The 13,664-nt window shown below is 38.9% G+C and overlaps 3 protein-coding genes across 14 annotated transcripts; 2 read left to right on the top strand and 1 right to left on the bottom strand.

Annotated features, from left to right (window-relative positions):
- Nucleotides 1–404: 404 nt before the first annotated feature.
- On the top strand, nucleotides 405–5,950 carry LOC125222109 (myb-like transcription factor family protein). Of its 5 annotated transcripts, XM_048124560.2 has the most exons (17): nucleotides 407–729; nucleotides 816–905; nucleotides 971–1,036; nucleotides 1,121–1,180; nucleotides 1,296–1,352; nucleotides 1,902–2,031; nucleotides 2,179–2,246; nucleotides 2,410–2,502; nucleotides 2,617–2,664; nucleotides 2,845–3,006; nucleotides 3,203–3,313; nucleotides 4,378–4,473; nucleotides 4,961–5,035; nucleotides 5,124–5,184; nucleotides 5,318–5,352; nucleotides 5,480–5,538; nucleotides 5,625–5,950. In XM_048124560.2, exons 1-17 carry the CDS (start codon nucleotides 619–621, stop codon nucleotides 5,635–5,637), a joined length of 1,335 nt encoding a protein of 444 aa, XP_047980517.1. In that variant the 5' UTR covers nucleotides 407–618; the 3' UTR covers nucleotides 5,638–5,950. The 5 variants fall into 5 exon arrangements, 4 of the variants coding, with proteins under 4 accessions (XP_088918669.1, XP_047980517.1, XP_047980516.1 ...); XM_089062543.1 differs by having other exon boundaries at nucleotides 406–729; nucleotides 832–905; nucleotides 5,480–5,950; XM_048124559.2 differs by having other exon boundaries at nucleotides 5,480–5,950.
- Nucleotides 5,951–5,995: 45 nt separating this feature from the next.
- Nucleotides 5,996–7,295, bottom strand: NFU1 (NFU domain protein 1). The gene is made up of 3 exons (XM_048124563.2): nucleotides 6,927–7,295; nucleotides 6,362–6,498; nucleotides 5,996–6,279 (listed from the first exon to the last, which is right to left on the bottom strand). The coding sequence occupies exons 1-3, from the start codon at nucleotides 7,246–7,248 to the stop codon at nucleotides 6,091–6,093; spliced, it is 648 nt and encodes a 215-aa protein (XP_047980520.1). The 5' UTR covers nucleotides 7,249–7,295; the 3' UTR covers nucleotides 5,996–6,090.
- A 6-nt stretch (nucleotides 7,296–7,301) lies between these two features.
- On the top strand, nucleotides 7,302–13,630 carry LOC125222108 (DUF724 domain-containing protein 7-like). 8 transcript variants are annotated; one of them, XM_089062540.1, is made up of 10 exons: nucleotides 7,302–7,951; nucleotides 8,244–8,657; nucleotides 9,203–9,643; nucleotides 10,277–10,403; nucleotides 10,486–10,706; nucleotides 11,231–11,330; nucleotides 11,424–11,441; nucleotides 11,517–11,747; nucleotides 12,039–12,137; nucleotides 12,204–13,630. In XM_089062540.1, exons 1-10 carry the CDS (start codon nucleotides 7,424–7,426, stop codon nucleotides 13,343–13,345), a joined length of 3,321 nt encoding a protein of 1,106 aa, XP_088918666.1. In that variant the 5' UTR covers nucleotides 7,302–7,423; the 3' UTR covers nucleotides 13,346–13,630. The 8 variants fall into 8 exon arrangements, with proteins under 8 accessions (XP_088918666.1, XP_088918664.1, XP_088918667.1 ...); XM_089062538.1 differs by having other exon boundaries at nucleotides 11,424–11,747; XM_048124554.1 differs by having other exon boundaries at nucleotides 7,321–7,936; nucleotides 11,424–11,747.
- Nucleotides 13,631–13,664: the final 34 nt, after the last annotated feature.

Here is a 13,664-nt window from a genome sequence, read left to right as displayed (position 1 = left end):
GAAAAAAATCAAGGACGTAAAAATAAGAGGTAATTAATGAAAAAAATGACTTACCAAACTCATTTTGCAGCCCATTCGACATAAAAAAACAAATAATAAATTCATATTACTACTGTCTCAATCCACCAAAATTTGTCCAATTTTAATATGGCATGAGTTTTAAGAAATATAATAGAAAATGAGTTGAAAAAGTTAGTAGATTGTGGATCCTACTTTTATATATTAATTTTATAATAAAATGTAAGTACGATTGAGTTAGGAGAATATAAGGTCTACTAAAAAAAATGAAATGACATATTCCTAAAAAGAAATTAATAAAAGTTCGATCGGATAGGATCAAACACCGGGTGCGGATATGATAAACGGGTCGAATTAGATCCACTGTCATCATTCGCCTCGTAAAAGCCTCATTTCCTCTTCCAGGAAGCCCTAATTTTATCGAAATTTCAGACAATTCGACCTCAAAATCACCCTTTACTGGCCAATGAAACGTTCAGATAGTATTACGGCACTGATTTAGACCATTTTAAAAAAATCTTATTGGGCGTGGAATCCGTTTTTGCTGTAAGAAGCTCTTTTATTTTTTTTGGAGAGGGGGGGAAGACCGTTGTTTTACCGATGGACGCGAAGGATATATTAGGATTGCCGAAGAATACATTGTCTATGCAGGAGAAGAAGTCGAAGCCTCCTAAAGAATCTCAGAGGAAACCGGATGGCATTTCGCGCGAGGTTTTAAGAACCCTAATTTTTGTAATTCCTCCAATTGTCATGAAATTACTTGATTGCGTTTGAGTAAGTTGATTGATATGATGTAGGTTTACGCTCTGACAGGGGGGTTGGCACCTCTGATGCCCGCCATTGATGCTAATCACTTGAGGCGAAAAGTGCAGACCGAAAATGAGAAGGTTCGGTTGTATAGTTAGTTTTTTTGTGAGTGATAGCTACTTAAAGTATAGCATTGTATATGCAGATTACTTGGCAGTGGCTCCCATTTTCAAATTCTGCTCGGAAAGATAATCTGCAGCTTTACCATTGGGTATGTTTTTTGGGTATTCAGTCAGTAACGAATCTGTTTGTGCTAATGTAAGATTTTCAAGTACTTCGGTTTTTGTATTTGTAGGTTCGAGTGGTAAATAATGTTCCGCCAACCGGTGATTATTCATTTGCCAAATATAACAAAGTAAGCTATATAATTCTTTCGTGTATATCTGAGAATACTTGTGATTCTTATGATTAGTCTTATTTCTCGTAGATTTTTGTAGATGCATAGGTAACATTTTTTTTATCTAATGCAGTCTGTTGATGTGATCAAGTACACTGACGAAGAGTATGAGAAACATTTGACTGATAATGTGAGTAATCAGGACTCAGGAGTTCAGTTTTCAGTAGTTAGTCTTCCTTTTATAATACTTATCGAGTAAAGAACTTGATTCTTTTTGCAGACTTTATATTGGTCCCCTTAGTTTGGGAACAAACTATAATAAGTATGTTTAGGTAGTTTAGCGCCACCATAGGATAAAAGTTTATTATTTCAAATAGCTTTCAGTTGCTGCTTCGATAATTGAAGGAGATGGTTTTTGGTCAAGAATCATGCGGAACTGTAGATGCCGTGGGCTGTTGCTTAACTTTTTGCTCTTTGTCGCATTAAAATCACACGGTGATGATTTTTAGTTGTACTTGGAGTTTAGTCCATGCATTGCTTGTAGAAGCAAATCAATGATGTGTTCCACAAAAAAATTAAATCTCCACAGAATATGCCAGATAGAGTGGTATTATTTTAGTATTGAAATCCTATTAATAACTCCGAACCACCTCGCAGTTGTACACACTTTTCTAGCTTATCTCAGTTGATTTCCCATGCGGCGAGTGCTCAGGCTCATATTTTATTTTCCTTCCTTTAGACATGGACAAAGGAAGAGACAGATCAACTGTTTGACCTATGTGAGCGGTTTGATCTCCGCTTCGTCGTGATAGCAGATAGGTTCCCATCCTCAAAAACTGTGGAGGAACTTAAAGATCGTTATTATAGTGGTATGAATATGTTTATCTCATTCACGACTTCGTTGTTGCTCGGACTGTTGTGTGAATTTGACATGTCATGGTTAAGAATGTTATATTTGTTTTTGTTAATTTAAGATTTATGTTATTCATTGATTCTTGTTTTCTGTTTATGGGTAGTATCTCGTGCAATCTTGACTGCTAGAGCCTCATCTCCTGGTGAAGTCTCTGGACATCCCCTTCTTAAGGTTTGATAAAATAATCTAATATAGTAATATTGCATTCTTCAATCGTGTTATTTTGTTGCTTGCCTGGAGATTGGTCTTTACAGTAGGGGAGTGTCCCATTCTTAAATTTGATTAGAAATATGACTCATTCTCCTCACCATCTGAACGGTCTCCAATTATGAAGGAACCTTACAATGTTTCTCAAGATACTGAGCGCAAGCGTGCATTGAGTTTACTGCTATCTCATACAAAGCAGCAAGAGCGAAAGGATGTTGAGGTCTGAGCAGTTCAACTTGACCTTCTGTCCATGCTAACAGATAATGTTTGAGATAATTTTCATCTTTTTTTTTTGTTTTCATGTTATCATATCCCCCCAACTTATACTTTTCAGGTTATTGCTCATGCCAAAAGAATAACTGAGGCTCGGAAAGCTATAAAGGTCTGCAAAATTTCACATACTTCCTGGAAATGCACGCTCTTCATTTATTCTATTATATCTAACTTTATGGGAGCGCATGTAGAAGATTATCTTGTGCATATGGCCTATGTTTATTTGCTAAGTCCCCCCCCCACAGTCACTGAATGGGTATCATCTTTTGGTCTTGTTGTTTGGTTTTAGGCTTCTCAGGAGCCACCGGTGCCTGCCTTGTCAGAGAGTGGACCAGTTAATGCTGACAAAGATGACATGACTGCTGATACCACAGCTCCTTGCACAAACCCTCAGTTTCTGTCAGCAAATCCAGTGTCAGAAACTGCTACAGCTGTGGCTTCTCTCCGCATGGTAAGTCCTGATACAAAGTTCCTCATATACTAAATTGCATCTTAATTCCTGTTTGGGACATATTTTGATGTGGTGTTATAAGTTCAAGGCTATCTCTTGCTTTCTTATTTCCCAGGTTTACCTCTGTATCTAATTTGCAAATGTTATGCTTCGATGATAACTTTGCTGTCACTAATCCATTTGTGAAAATATGCAGCTACGTGTATATTTGCGGACATATGCACTTGATCAAATGGTGCAAGCTGTAAGTTCGTCAGCAGGACTCCGGACCATCAAGAGGGTAGAGCAGACCTTACAAGATCTTGGGGTTTGTTTCCTGCTCCTTACCCCTCCCTCCAGAAAAGAAAGAAATTTTGGTAGTTTGGATTTTTCTTCTCTTTCTCATCTTCTCATTGAATAAAGATCTTCATTCTCCATTTCTCCTCACCGAAATAGGAACTAGAAGGAAAAGTTATCAAAGAAAAAATGCATGCAAGAGATTAGCATTGATTAACATATAAATATAATATAGTGAGTTCTAACTTAACCCAAAAGTAAATGGTTGATTCCCACTTATATGCTATTCCACACTTTTATGAGGAACTGATGTGAAATTCGTAGCAATCCACCCCCCCTTTTAACCAGACATCCACGGATGGCACACGCCTTGGCAAACCCAAATACAAGGCCCACCATCCATTTTCTGCCCTCTGGCCCCACATTTTTGGTTGCACCACTTTGGTCACATCTTTGGGAAGCCCCTTTCCTTAAGTTAACCCGAATCCATGCTCACTGCACCAATTGTTAGGTTAGAAGATCACATACCCTACTGCTTGACCGAATGCTAAAGACATAATCTGCACACAGAAGACAGAATATATTCACAAATAACCTAGCATAAACTATGTACACGAACTGCCCGACAGAATGACTCAGTCACTTTTGAATATTTGAAATGAATAAAGAACTGCTCAGGGTTATTCAAATTGAAACTCCTAATCCTACTTCGATAATGATTAATAACTATCAAGAATAAATAAATAACTAAATAAATACGAAAATAACTATCAAGATTCTATTCCTACACAAACTCTGACAGATCTATCTTCAACTCCATCTCTTCGACTCCAACTCCATCATAATTCATGATCGCTAATTCAGCAAATGTCGCCACTTTTTATCGGCCCTCTCATATAGCCCTGTGATGGTCAATCCACACCAGGCTTATACTGCAATTTTCTATTAAATACAGTACAATTATATTGACTTGAAAATTGGGTGGCTAATTAATTTCTGAAATTTGTAATGGGATTGTATGAGCACTCTAAACATTAATATAAAACGGTAATAATTCTTATGAATGGTTGACATAGCTGCTCATGTTTTTGACAGGTGAACTTGAAACCAAAAGTCCCCACGAAGGCTGTGTGTGCTGAGCATCTTGAACTAAGAAAGGAGATATTGACTCTATTGAATCTTCAGAAACAGGTTTCTACTGTGCTCTGTTAGATCACCTTTTACATTTGAAATTTAAGTCAGCTGGGCTAGACCTGTGTCAATTGTCTTGGTCATTGTAACCATGACTTATGATATATCTGTTTCATTCATTGTTTTGTAATCTGTCGGGGTTACATGTTTTGGGTAGCAGAAAAAGCTAATTGTTAGTATTTCTGAGAACTTAATAAATCATTTCTTGAGTGATAGTTGTCACTTATGGTTGCTCATTCTTTTAGCTATTTGCTTTCTTTTTGTGTATCCTAATATGGGCTTCTCAATCTAAATAACCATCAACCGCATGAAATATTCAATGATCGTTAAAAAGATCAAATTTCTTTTTCTTTAAATATTCCCTATTGCCATCACGAATTGTCTAAGCACAACATTTTTCTTGATTACATTGAAATGAGTATTATTATGTTAGGCCTCAAATATTTTTGATTTGTCCATATCTTCTGATTTTGACCATCAATTTTAGCTGCAATACAAGGAAGCTGAAGGTTCATCATTTCGTGACAGTTCATATACTGAAACTCCTGGTACACCTCCAAAGGTATGCAATGTGGTATACTAAACAAAGCTTCTATTTTGTCCCCTATATCCTGCTCCCTTGATGTATAAAATGGCATTTCTTGCACCAGCAATCACAGCGAGCTGCAGATCTTGATCGAACATTCACACCTGAATCATTGCAGATTGGTGGTAATACTATTTCTAACGACCTTTTAAGCATGATTTTGAACTTTGCTCTAGTTAGTTATTGCCTACCCGTATCTGATCACTTGCATGCTATCATCTTATTTTTTAACATTTAATTATTCCACATGGTTTTTAGGGGAAAGATTCGTTAAAAGGGAGCAGAAGCGCAAGGTATGCTCCAATTTTACCATGTTATTTTATTGATGCATGTTACCAAACTGTAATCATATTTTTATTGATTAATATGTACTCATCGACTAAAGCACGTCATTGCAATTATTTTGGTGGTTTTGTGAAGGGTCCGGGACGATCATCGGATGCTCCATCTTCCCCAGCCCAGTCCAAAAGACCACGAAAGTATAATGCTTCCGATTTATAAATATATACATGTGAATGTATATATATAGTCCCTGAAGCACTTTCCATTAATGGCTTATTTGCAGACAACACCAGTAGACTTCCTCTGAGGAGATATATGTATGAGCTTCTGATAGGTTGTAATTTGACATTCTACCCTGACTCCCCCAGAGTGAGAAGATGTGAGAATTCTTGAACCAAGAAGCCAAAGCTCTGAGCCAGTATTACCTTACCGCGTAGACGGAGGCGAGATGAGGTGATCTTTGGTTAGAAAATGTTACTTCAATGATTGTGGTGATCTTCGCCAGTATTTGACCAAGTTTATAGTAACAATGTAAATAGTACTCATCCGTTATACACCCATTTCCCGAATGATAAATTGGTATTGATAAGACTTGGGTTGTTTTTGCTATTTCGCTTGTTGTTTATTGGTTGTAAGTTGGCTAGTGAGACAAACTGATAAAAGTAAATCAGACTTATTGTTCCTTTTGTACATTGAACCACAATTTGAATCGAGCAAAATGTACAAAACATCCATTCTCTAAATTCACACTAGTTGGTGAGTTCGACATTGGCAATGTCAGGGAACCTCTCCTTGATGGCTGCTTTTACCCCTGAACCAATAGAGTCAGGCCCGACATACCTCACAGTGCAGTTCCCGCCTTTGACAGACAACACTTGCACACTCCCACCGTAGTTTTTGATGGCTGGTCTTAATATCTCTAGATGATTGTTCACTGCCTGCAGATGTGATCATGCATATGACATTACAGCTCATGCATACACTTCAGTGCAAGATTATAGATGCATAGCATGACCTCACCTCAACTGTAGTTTCAGTGATCTGCTCGTCGTATACTTGACGTATATCTTTGATATCATCCCCAAATTTCTCCTTAAGAACTCTTTCAATTCCCATTTTCATTGTTGTGGTTGAACTAGGGCAGCTTTCACAAGCTCCTATATTAGACGAGAGCACAAATGCATATACAGAGACAGTTCATATTTGCTGGAGAAACCACACCTAGCAGTTTCAACTAGGCATGCAGTACTTCGTTGCACAAAATCACACACAAATGCGTGTAATATGCACAAGTTATATGGTACTTAAATTCACTACTGTAGCATCTATAACAAGATCATTTCTACACATTTCTCTTTATCAAGGAAGGCAATTCCTTGAATGATATTTAGTGGCGTGGAGGTTTGTCCAATCAGAAAAAAACAAGTACTAAAATAAATCGAATTGAATCCTTAATAATCCCAATTTAACCAAATGAATCAATCAATTTACTACGTAATATTGTAAGTACTTCCCAATATTCATCAGTTTTATATGCATACTGAGTGAGACCAATAACAGTTATTCAAAGGGAAATTAGGGTTACCCTGGAGCTTGAGAGAGACGACGCCGTTATCAACCGACACGACATCGACGTTCCCGCCGTCGGTGATCAAGTACGGCCGGACGTTGTCGAGAACCTTGTCTACGTTTTCCACAGTTAGCTCGAGATTCTCGGCGGAGTATAGTCCAGAGGCCGATGCTTTCACAACATAAACTCTCCGATGATTTTGTTTCAACCGCCTGATATTGAGCGGTTTGATTAACTGAAATCCGATGGATTCGACCTTCGAAGATCTGAAAGACGAGATTATAGCTCCGGCTGTGAAGGTTGACCTCGCCGTCGCCGTCGTCGCCATGGATGCCATTGTCGTTTTTATCGAAGCGATTTGAGCACTCTATATATATATATATTTTTTAATTTAGTTTGATAGGAGGCGTATATATATAAAATAAAGAAAATTAAAAGCGTAGAAACATTTTAGTGTATCCAAAACGTTCCGAAAATGGGAAACTGTGGCCACAAATTCGCACATCTTAACAATGGCCGATGATGCACCGCACCCTCTATTCCAATTCCAACAAATTACTCCCCACGGCCACCGCCGCCGCCGACACCACTGCTTCCCTATAGGCTCCGTGGTCGAGGTGAAGACCGACGAGGAGGATTTCAGGGGAGTATACTTCTCCGCCACCGTCCTCTCGCCGCCCAATTCTCCGAATAAGAAGAAGTCGAGGAAGCTGTACGTGGAGTATCACGACCTGCTGGCGCACGAGGACGGCTTGGATCGGCTGAGGGAGTACGTCGACGCCTCCTCCGTAAGGCCCGCCCCGCCGCTCCAACAACCACCCCTCAAGGGTTTCGATCTAGACGACGTCGTCGACGCCTTCTACAAGGACGGCTGGTGGACGGGCGTTGTCACCGGCGTGGTCGCCCGAGACGAGAGATACGTCGTCACATTTCCCAACCCCCCCGATGAGCTCGAGTTTGGGCTTGGAGAGTTGAGGCTGCACTCCGATTGGGTGAACGGGAGCTGGCTCCGTCCTCAGAAACATGTTTGTTCAAAAATTGCATGTCAATTTTCACTTCAATTTCCGTTTTCTGCTCAATTGCATGTCAATTTGGTTTCCGATTTTGTGGCTGCATGTACATCTGCAGTTTTCAAGTAATTTGCTCTGTTCTATCTTGGTTACTTTCGGTGATTATATGTTTCACGTTGCAAACTGTGCTAAATCAGCAACAATTCATCTTTGATGTTCATTGATTTCAGTCAAGTTAGGTGATAATTGATTTTAAGGCCATGTTTGCTGCTATTGTTTACTGATGTTCTGCTTCCTTTTCCGGTCTTGTAATTGTGCGAAGAATATAGCAGGATTGATGTTTGATGTCGGAAGAAAGGTGGAAGTGTCATTTGCCAGAGAAGAATTACAGGATGTTTGGTATCCAGCCACAATTCTTGAAGACCTGGGGAATCTGACATTTTTGGTGGAGTGCAATAGTGTAAACTCAGATAACCACAGTTCAGCTAAAGCCAGAGTTGATTCTTTGCACATCAGGCCTTGCCCTCCACTTCTCAAAGATAAAAAATTAGTTTTATTGGAAAAAGTGGATGCATTCTTTGACTTTGGCTGGTGGAGTGGGACAATTACAAAAGAGCTTGAGAACAGTAGATACCTTGTGTTCTTTAAGCAAATGAATTGCGATAAGGAATTCAATCAGTCAGAATTAAGACTTCATATGGAATGGAAGGATGACAAATGGTTCACTTCTTCCCAGGTTTTGTCTACTCCCTTGAAAATGCTCTTTCATTTTTTATAGTTTTAAAGTTACTTTATCTGTTTGATGTCATTAGCAACTAATACTCTTGTCTGAGAAAGGAGACAAGACTGCCACTTTTCTGTCTTTGTTGTGCATGTGACACATGGCATAGTAGCACTTCTGGTTACTAATACTATCAACCTTTAGGTGTTGATGCTCTCTATCTGCAAAGTTAAAACTATTTTGCCTCTTGTATTTCTATGTGTAAAACATTCTTGTATGATTTTTAGTACCACAGTCATATACAAATGGGATACTGTCATACTGTGTTTGTCTAGTTAAAAGGTAATTGAGTATTAATACTGAGTTTCTTAGAATCTTGTTAATTGATTTTTATAAAGTGTTTATTATGTGGACAGTATTGCGAGCATCTTGTAGATGGGCTTTGTTCTTTCATTATTATGTGCATTGTTTTGATATCAGAAACTTGGTACCTACTTTTGTAATATGGAGTACTATTATTTGTAAGAAGTTTAAGTCTGTTTTCTTGGAAACTGTATCAGGAACCCTCAGTCCCATCCTTAGACGATGATGTATGTCAATGTATAACACCTGATAACTCTAGTGCCTCTGTGGCAGCTGCTCCTCTGAGCAACTCAGTGAATGAAGAGGATTCCTGTGGCAAAACACACTCATCATCAATATCAAGAAATGATAAATATGAGCAGTTTATTCTTGAGAATCAGAAATTGTCCCGTGTAACTGTACCTTTGACAAAAAGGAGAGCATATGTATCTGATTCTGGGGGTTCTGTTTCTCATCCTCTTAAAAAGCTCAGGGAAGGGAATGTAGTGGTAGCAAATAAAAAGGATGGGTGTGATGGATCAAAAATAGAAATTTTATGCGGTCCTGAAATCCCGGAATCTTTAAATAATATGGAAATATCTCTAGCGCAAACTACATTGGATCAATCTTTCTCTGATCATCTATGGGAAGAAAATGTTGTAAGTCATACGTGCCCTTGTATATTGCATATTGTTTCTCTTTGGTAATTGATATACTACTACTTGCTATCCATGGTCACCGAGTTCATAATTTGTGAATGATGAATTGGTGAAAACACGTTCTTTATTGAGGTTAATACCCATTAGCATAGACATTAATGTTTTCTTATTAGGTCAATGTGACTGGCTGTTGTGGCAAGAGACAGTTTACCAAATGTTTATGGCAATTTACAGCAATGTTCTTTCTGACTATATGAAAAACAAGACTAGAACTAACAGATTTTGTGCACACCTTGAATGTATTTTATCTTATATGGGCTGGACATACTTCTAAGCATCATAAATTTGGTTGACAACTGTTCTTTGACCTTTGTAGGCCCACATATTATTGAGTTCCAATACACAATTTGAATTCTTGTTGCATTTTCTCTTCTGTTAGACTTATCAGATACTTAGTACAGATGTGTTAGTAGTACTTTATGAAACTTCTACTCTGACCTAGTTCAAACCATAAGAACTGCTGGATCAGGAATGTATTGTGAAAATATGATTGTGTTCGTCTCGCTTCTGTGATTTGATGTGCTGCAAGTTATTGGTTTTTAAGTTTCGATATGTTACCCTTAAATCATGCAGCAAAGAAAGCAAAGGAATGGATGTACACCGCATAATGCCAGTGAAAACATTAAATCCACATCCACCATCTTGGGGAAGAGCGCTGCACAAATATTGCCAGTTGAAATCCTACAACTTGGTTGTGGAGGTATAAATTCTTTTACGCCCATTTTTCTCAGAAGTTGCCACCAGTCCTTTTGTTCAATTAGCAAAGCTGGGAGACCTTGCAGAGAAGGAACTAGACACAGCTGGAAACACTAAAGAAGGTGCTCAAAACGAGCATGCAAGACGTGAAACTGAACTTCCTATAGTCATAGGTTTGCCATGTGCTGAAATGCGGAGCTCAGGAAAACCAGAAAGTAATAGGAGTCGACCTTCCAGCAATGAGACTTTTATTAGTTTGGATGATCAGAGACATCCAGTCTTTGATTTCACGACTGGAAAAATCACGGTAGGGGACGAATATGAATAATTCAATAACTTTACATATTATTTGATGTGTTGGTTGATTTTTGTTTATTGTTAAGAAGTATGTTTGTTCATTTGTTTGGTACTGATGATAGCTTTTCTTCTATAATGTGTGTGATTTGGTAACCTTTGATTATACAACTAACTTAGCTGCAACTTAAAGTATTGACAAATTGCTTATGAAAATCTAAGAACTCGTTCATTGTCTTAATATTCCAAAGGTACACACTCGTGTGATAATTTTTTCACTTCAACCAACCGTATATGGAATTTAGCAATAGGGATGGATGTATGATACATTTAGGACTTCCTTGCACTCGGTTGGTCTAAGGTCTTTATGAAATGGATGTTTAATGTATACTATGGGGAGATCGGGAGATCCTATACCCCGTACCCCTCCCATGGGCATGCTGCTGAGTGGGGGATTCATGAATTAGAAGAGAAAAGATAGAATATACAGTATGATGCCATTCATTCTGCTTACCACTATATCTCTTCCATTTGTAGGATGGAAAGCAATTAGGAATTGGAGAAATCAATGAGAAGAGAAAGAGAGTGAGGCAAATAAGAAAATTTGTGCTTGAAAGCACAGGGACTGTGGTCGCAGGTATGGAACGCTTCATATTCTCCCCTGGAGAAAAAGAAATGTTTCGTTTTCTTTGCTTCTATGCATGAATTAAAGAATGATTTCTTGTTGTAGGAAGTGCTGAACATGGAGGTCAGAGTTTAGGTGGTATCAATTTGAACAGACTAGATGATGGTTCACAGGAACTTCATGATGTTGTGGTGATAGGGATGGAGGCATCAATATTGAATCAGGAGATGACGATGCCAAACCAGGAAACAACAGCTAATGGTCAGTCTGGTCCTGGGAAAAGAAAAGTGAGAATGCCAAAACGAATACTGGATAGCGAGCATGAGGTGGCTGGTGTAAAAGAGCCAGTCAGGCTGGAAGAGAATCGTTCATTCAAGAGAGGACAGATGCAGATTACTGCTGGTGGTAGAGTTGCAGTCAAAGTTCGAGGTGAGATACTTTCATGGGGTTAAAACTTGACCTCTGGCTTTGTTAGATAACTGTTGCATAAAGATATTTTGTTTATATCTCAAGATTCAGAGGATAGGATGATGCCTATATCTATTGTTTCTTTTCCTTTCCATTCCTTTCCTTTCATTTCATGTACTTTTAGCAGCCTATTGATAAATTGTGAGGATAACTGTATAGATTCTGTTGGTATTTCTGGAGGTAAAGTGGTGGTGGTTAACCCCACAGTGAATCTAGAGAAATTTATTGAACCTCACCTCACGTTGGATGTAGAGAAAGTTATTGAACCTCAACCCAGCAATCAGTTTGATAATGAACCACTTTCGAAATGGATTGACGAGATGCACATGTCATCTGTAATTGATGGCTCAGGTAAACTTACATGTCTACTAGTGCGATTTCTTGCTTTTTCATTCTGACTGATGCTACTCTAATCAGGATTGCTTCTTGTGGATACAGTGATGGTACCGTACACTGAGAATGGTAACACCCAAGGCGGCCGGGTCGGGCACGTTGAGGCTAGTGAGATGCAGCCACAAAGTGAAATACAATCTTCTAGTTTGGTAGATACAGGCTTGCCTTCTGAGAGCAACATCACTGGTAATGTTCTTGATGAAGGCACTCAAAAGCAATCAGAAAGTGGAAGACAAAGCATGCCTTCTGCGGAAGAGACTTCTGTTGTTTTGTTCGATCTGAACAGTGAGAATCTGTCAGAAGATGAAGCAAAAGCTTCTGTTACAGTTGATAAAGGTCCCGTGATACCTTATCAACCTCCCCAAAGTATGGAAAACAATGTAGCTGTTGTGCTAGGTGAGGATATAGAGAAGCGGCCAGAAAATGAAGCACAGGCAACAACTCCCAGGGTTGATAAAATCTCAATGATATCAAGTCAACCTCAACATTCTGTGGGGGAGATGGTTCGTGAGCATAATGAGAAGCACCCAGAAAACAGAACAACACCCGATGCTGCTTCAGTAGATAAGGTTGCCCTAGTGCTAAGCGAGCCAGAAAAGTTGCCTTTTGAGAAAAACACAATTCTTTGGAAGACAATTGAATCCTTTCAAGTTTTCCAGAGGCTGCCACAGAAGCCACATTTCCAGCCCTTGGAAAATTTCAGAGAAAGTTCACGAGAAGGCTTGGCTATAGGCTATATGGTCACGTTTTCCAGCATAGTCGAAAGAGCCTCCAAATTGCAGCTAACTGATCCTGTAAGCATCATGGATGATATATTGGACACACTCTCAGATTTGGAAAAACAGGGGTTTGAAGTCGGGCCCATTCAGGATTGTATAAATGAGCTGCTTGCTATCAAGTGCAAGCAAGAGAAGCTTGCAAACGACACAGAAACTATAAATGGCCAGATCACAGGTCACAGTGACACAAAGGATAGGCTTGAAAGAGACATTGAGGAGATCAACGAGCATATAATGAAGTTGCAGAGAAAGCGCTCACAAGCCGAGTCTGCAAAAGAAAGAGAGGAAGAAGAGATTGCTTTCCTGCAGGTTAGGCTGAGGGAAACGATAGATAGCATCAAGACTGTAAAGAATGATTTTGAAGGTAAAGTTTCTTCTATTTTGTGAAATTCAAGAACGAGGAAGCTCGTTCCATACAGGTCTGCCAAAAATTGGTTGACTGGTGAAGAAAGTTGCAGCTGTAGGTGATATGTTTTGTATATGTTTGTTCTTTTGTAAAGGTGCTAGCATCTTTTGGCTAATGATCAGTAGTTGTAGTATTGAAGTGTCGGTTTGTTGCTGAAATGAATGTTTTAGCACACCGATTTTGGTATGTCATGGGATTAGAATATTAGAAGACTACCAAGTAAGTGGTACTTTTTTTACCGTGTTTAAATGCCACGAGTTTTAATATCTTGCTCCGTGCTTCACAAAAAGCCCCCACCTC

Source organism: Salvia hispanica, chromosome 1 (genome assembly GCF_029641045.1).
Source record: "Salvia hispanica isolate PSC_SH4W2 chromosome 1, Shi_PSC_v1, whole genome shotgun sequence".
NCBI lineage: Eukaryota > Viridiplantae > Streptophyta > Magnoliopsida > Lamiales > Lamiaceae > Salvia > Salvia hispanica.
The sequence above is the reverse complement of the archived record's forward strand: the minus strand, read 5'-3'. Positions and strand labels throughout refer to the sequence as shown.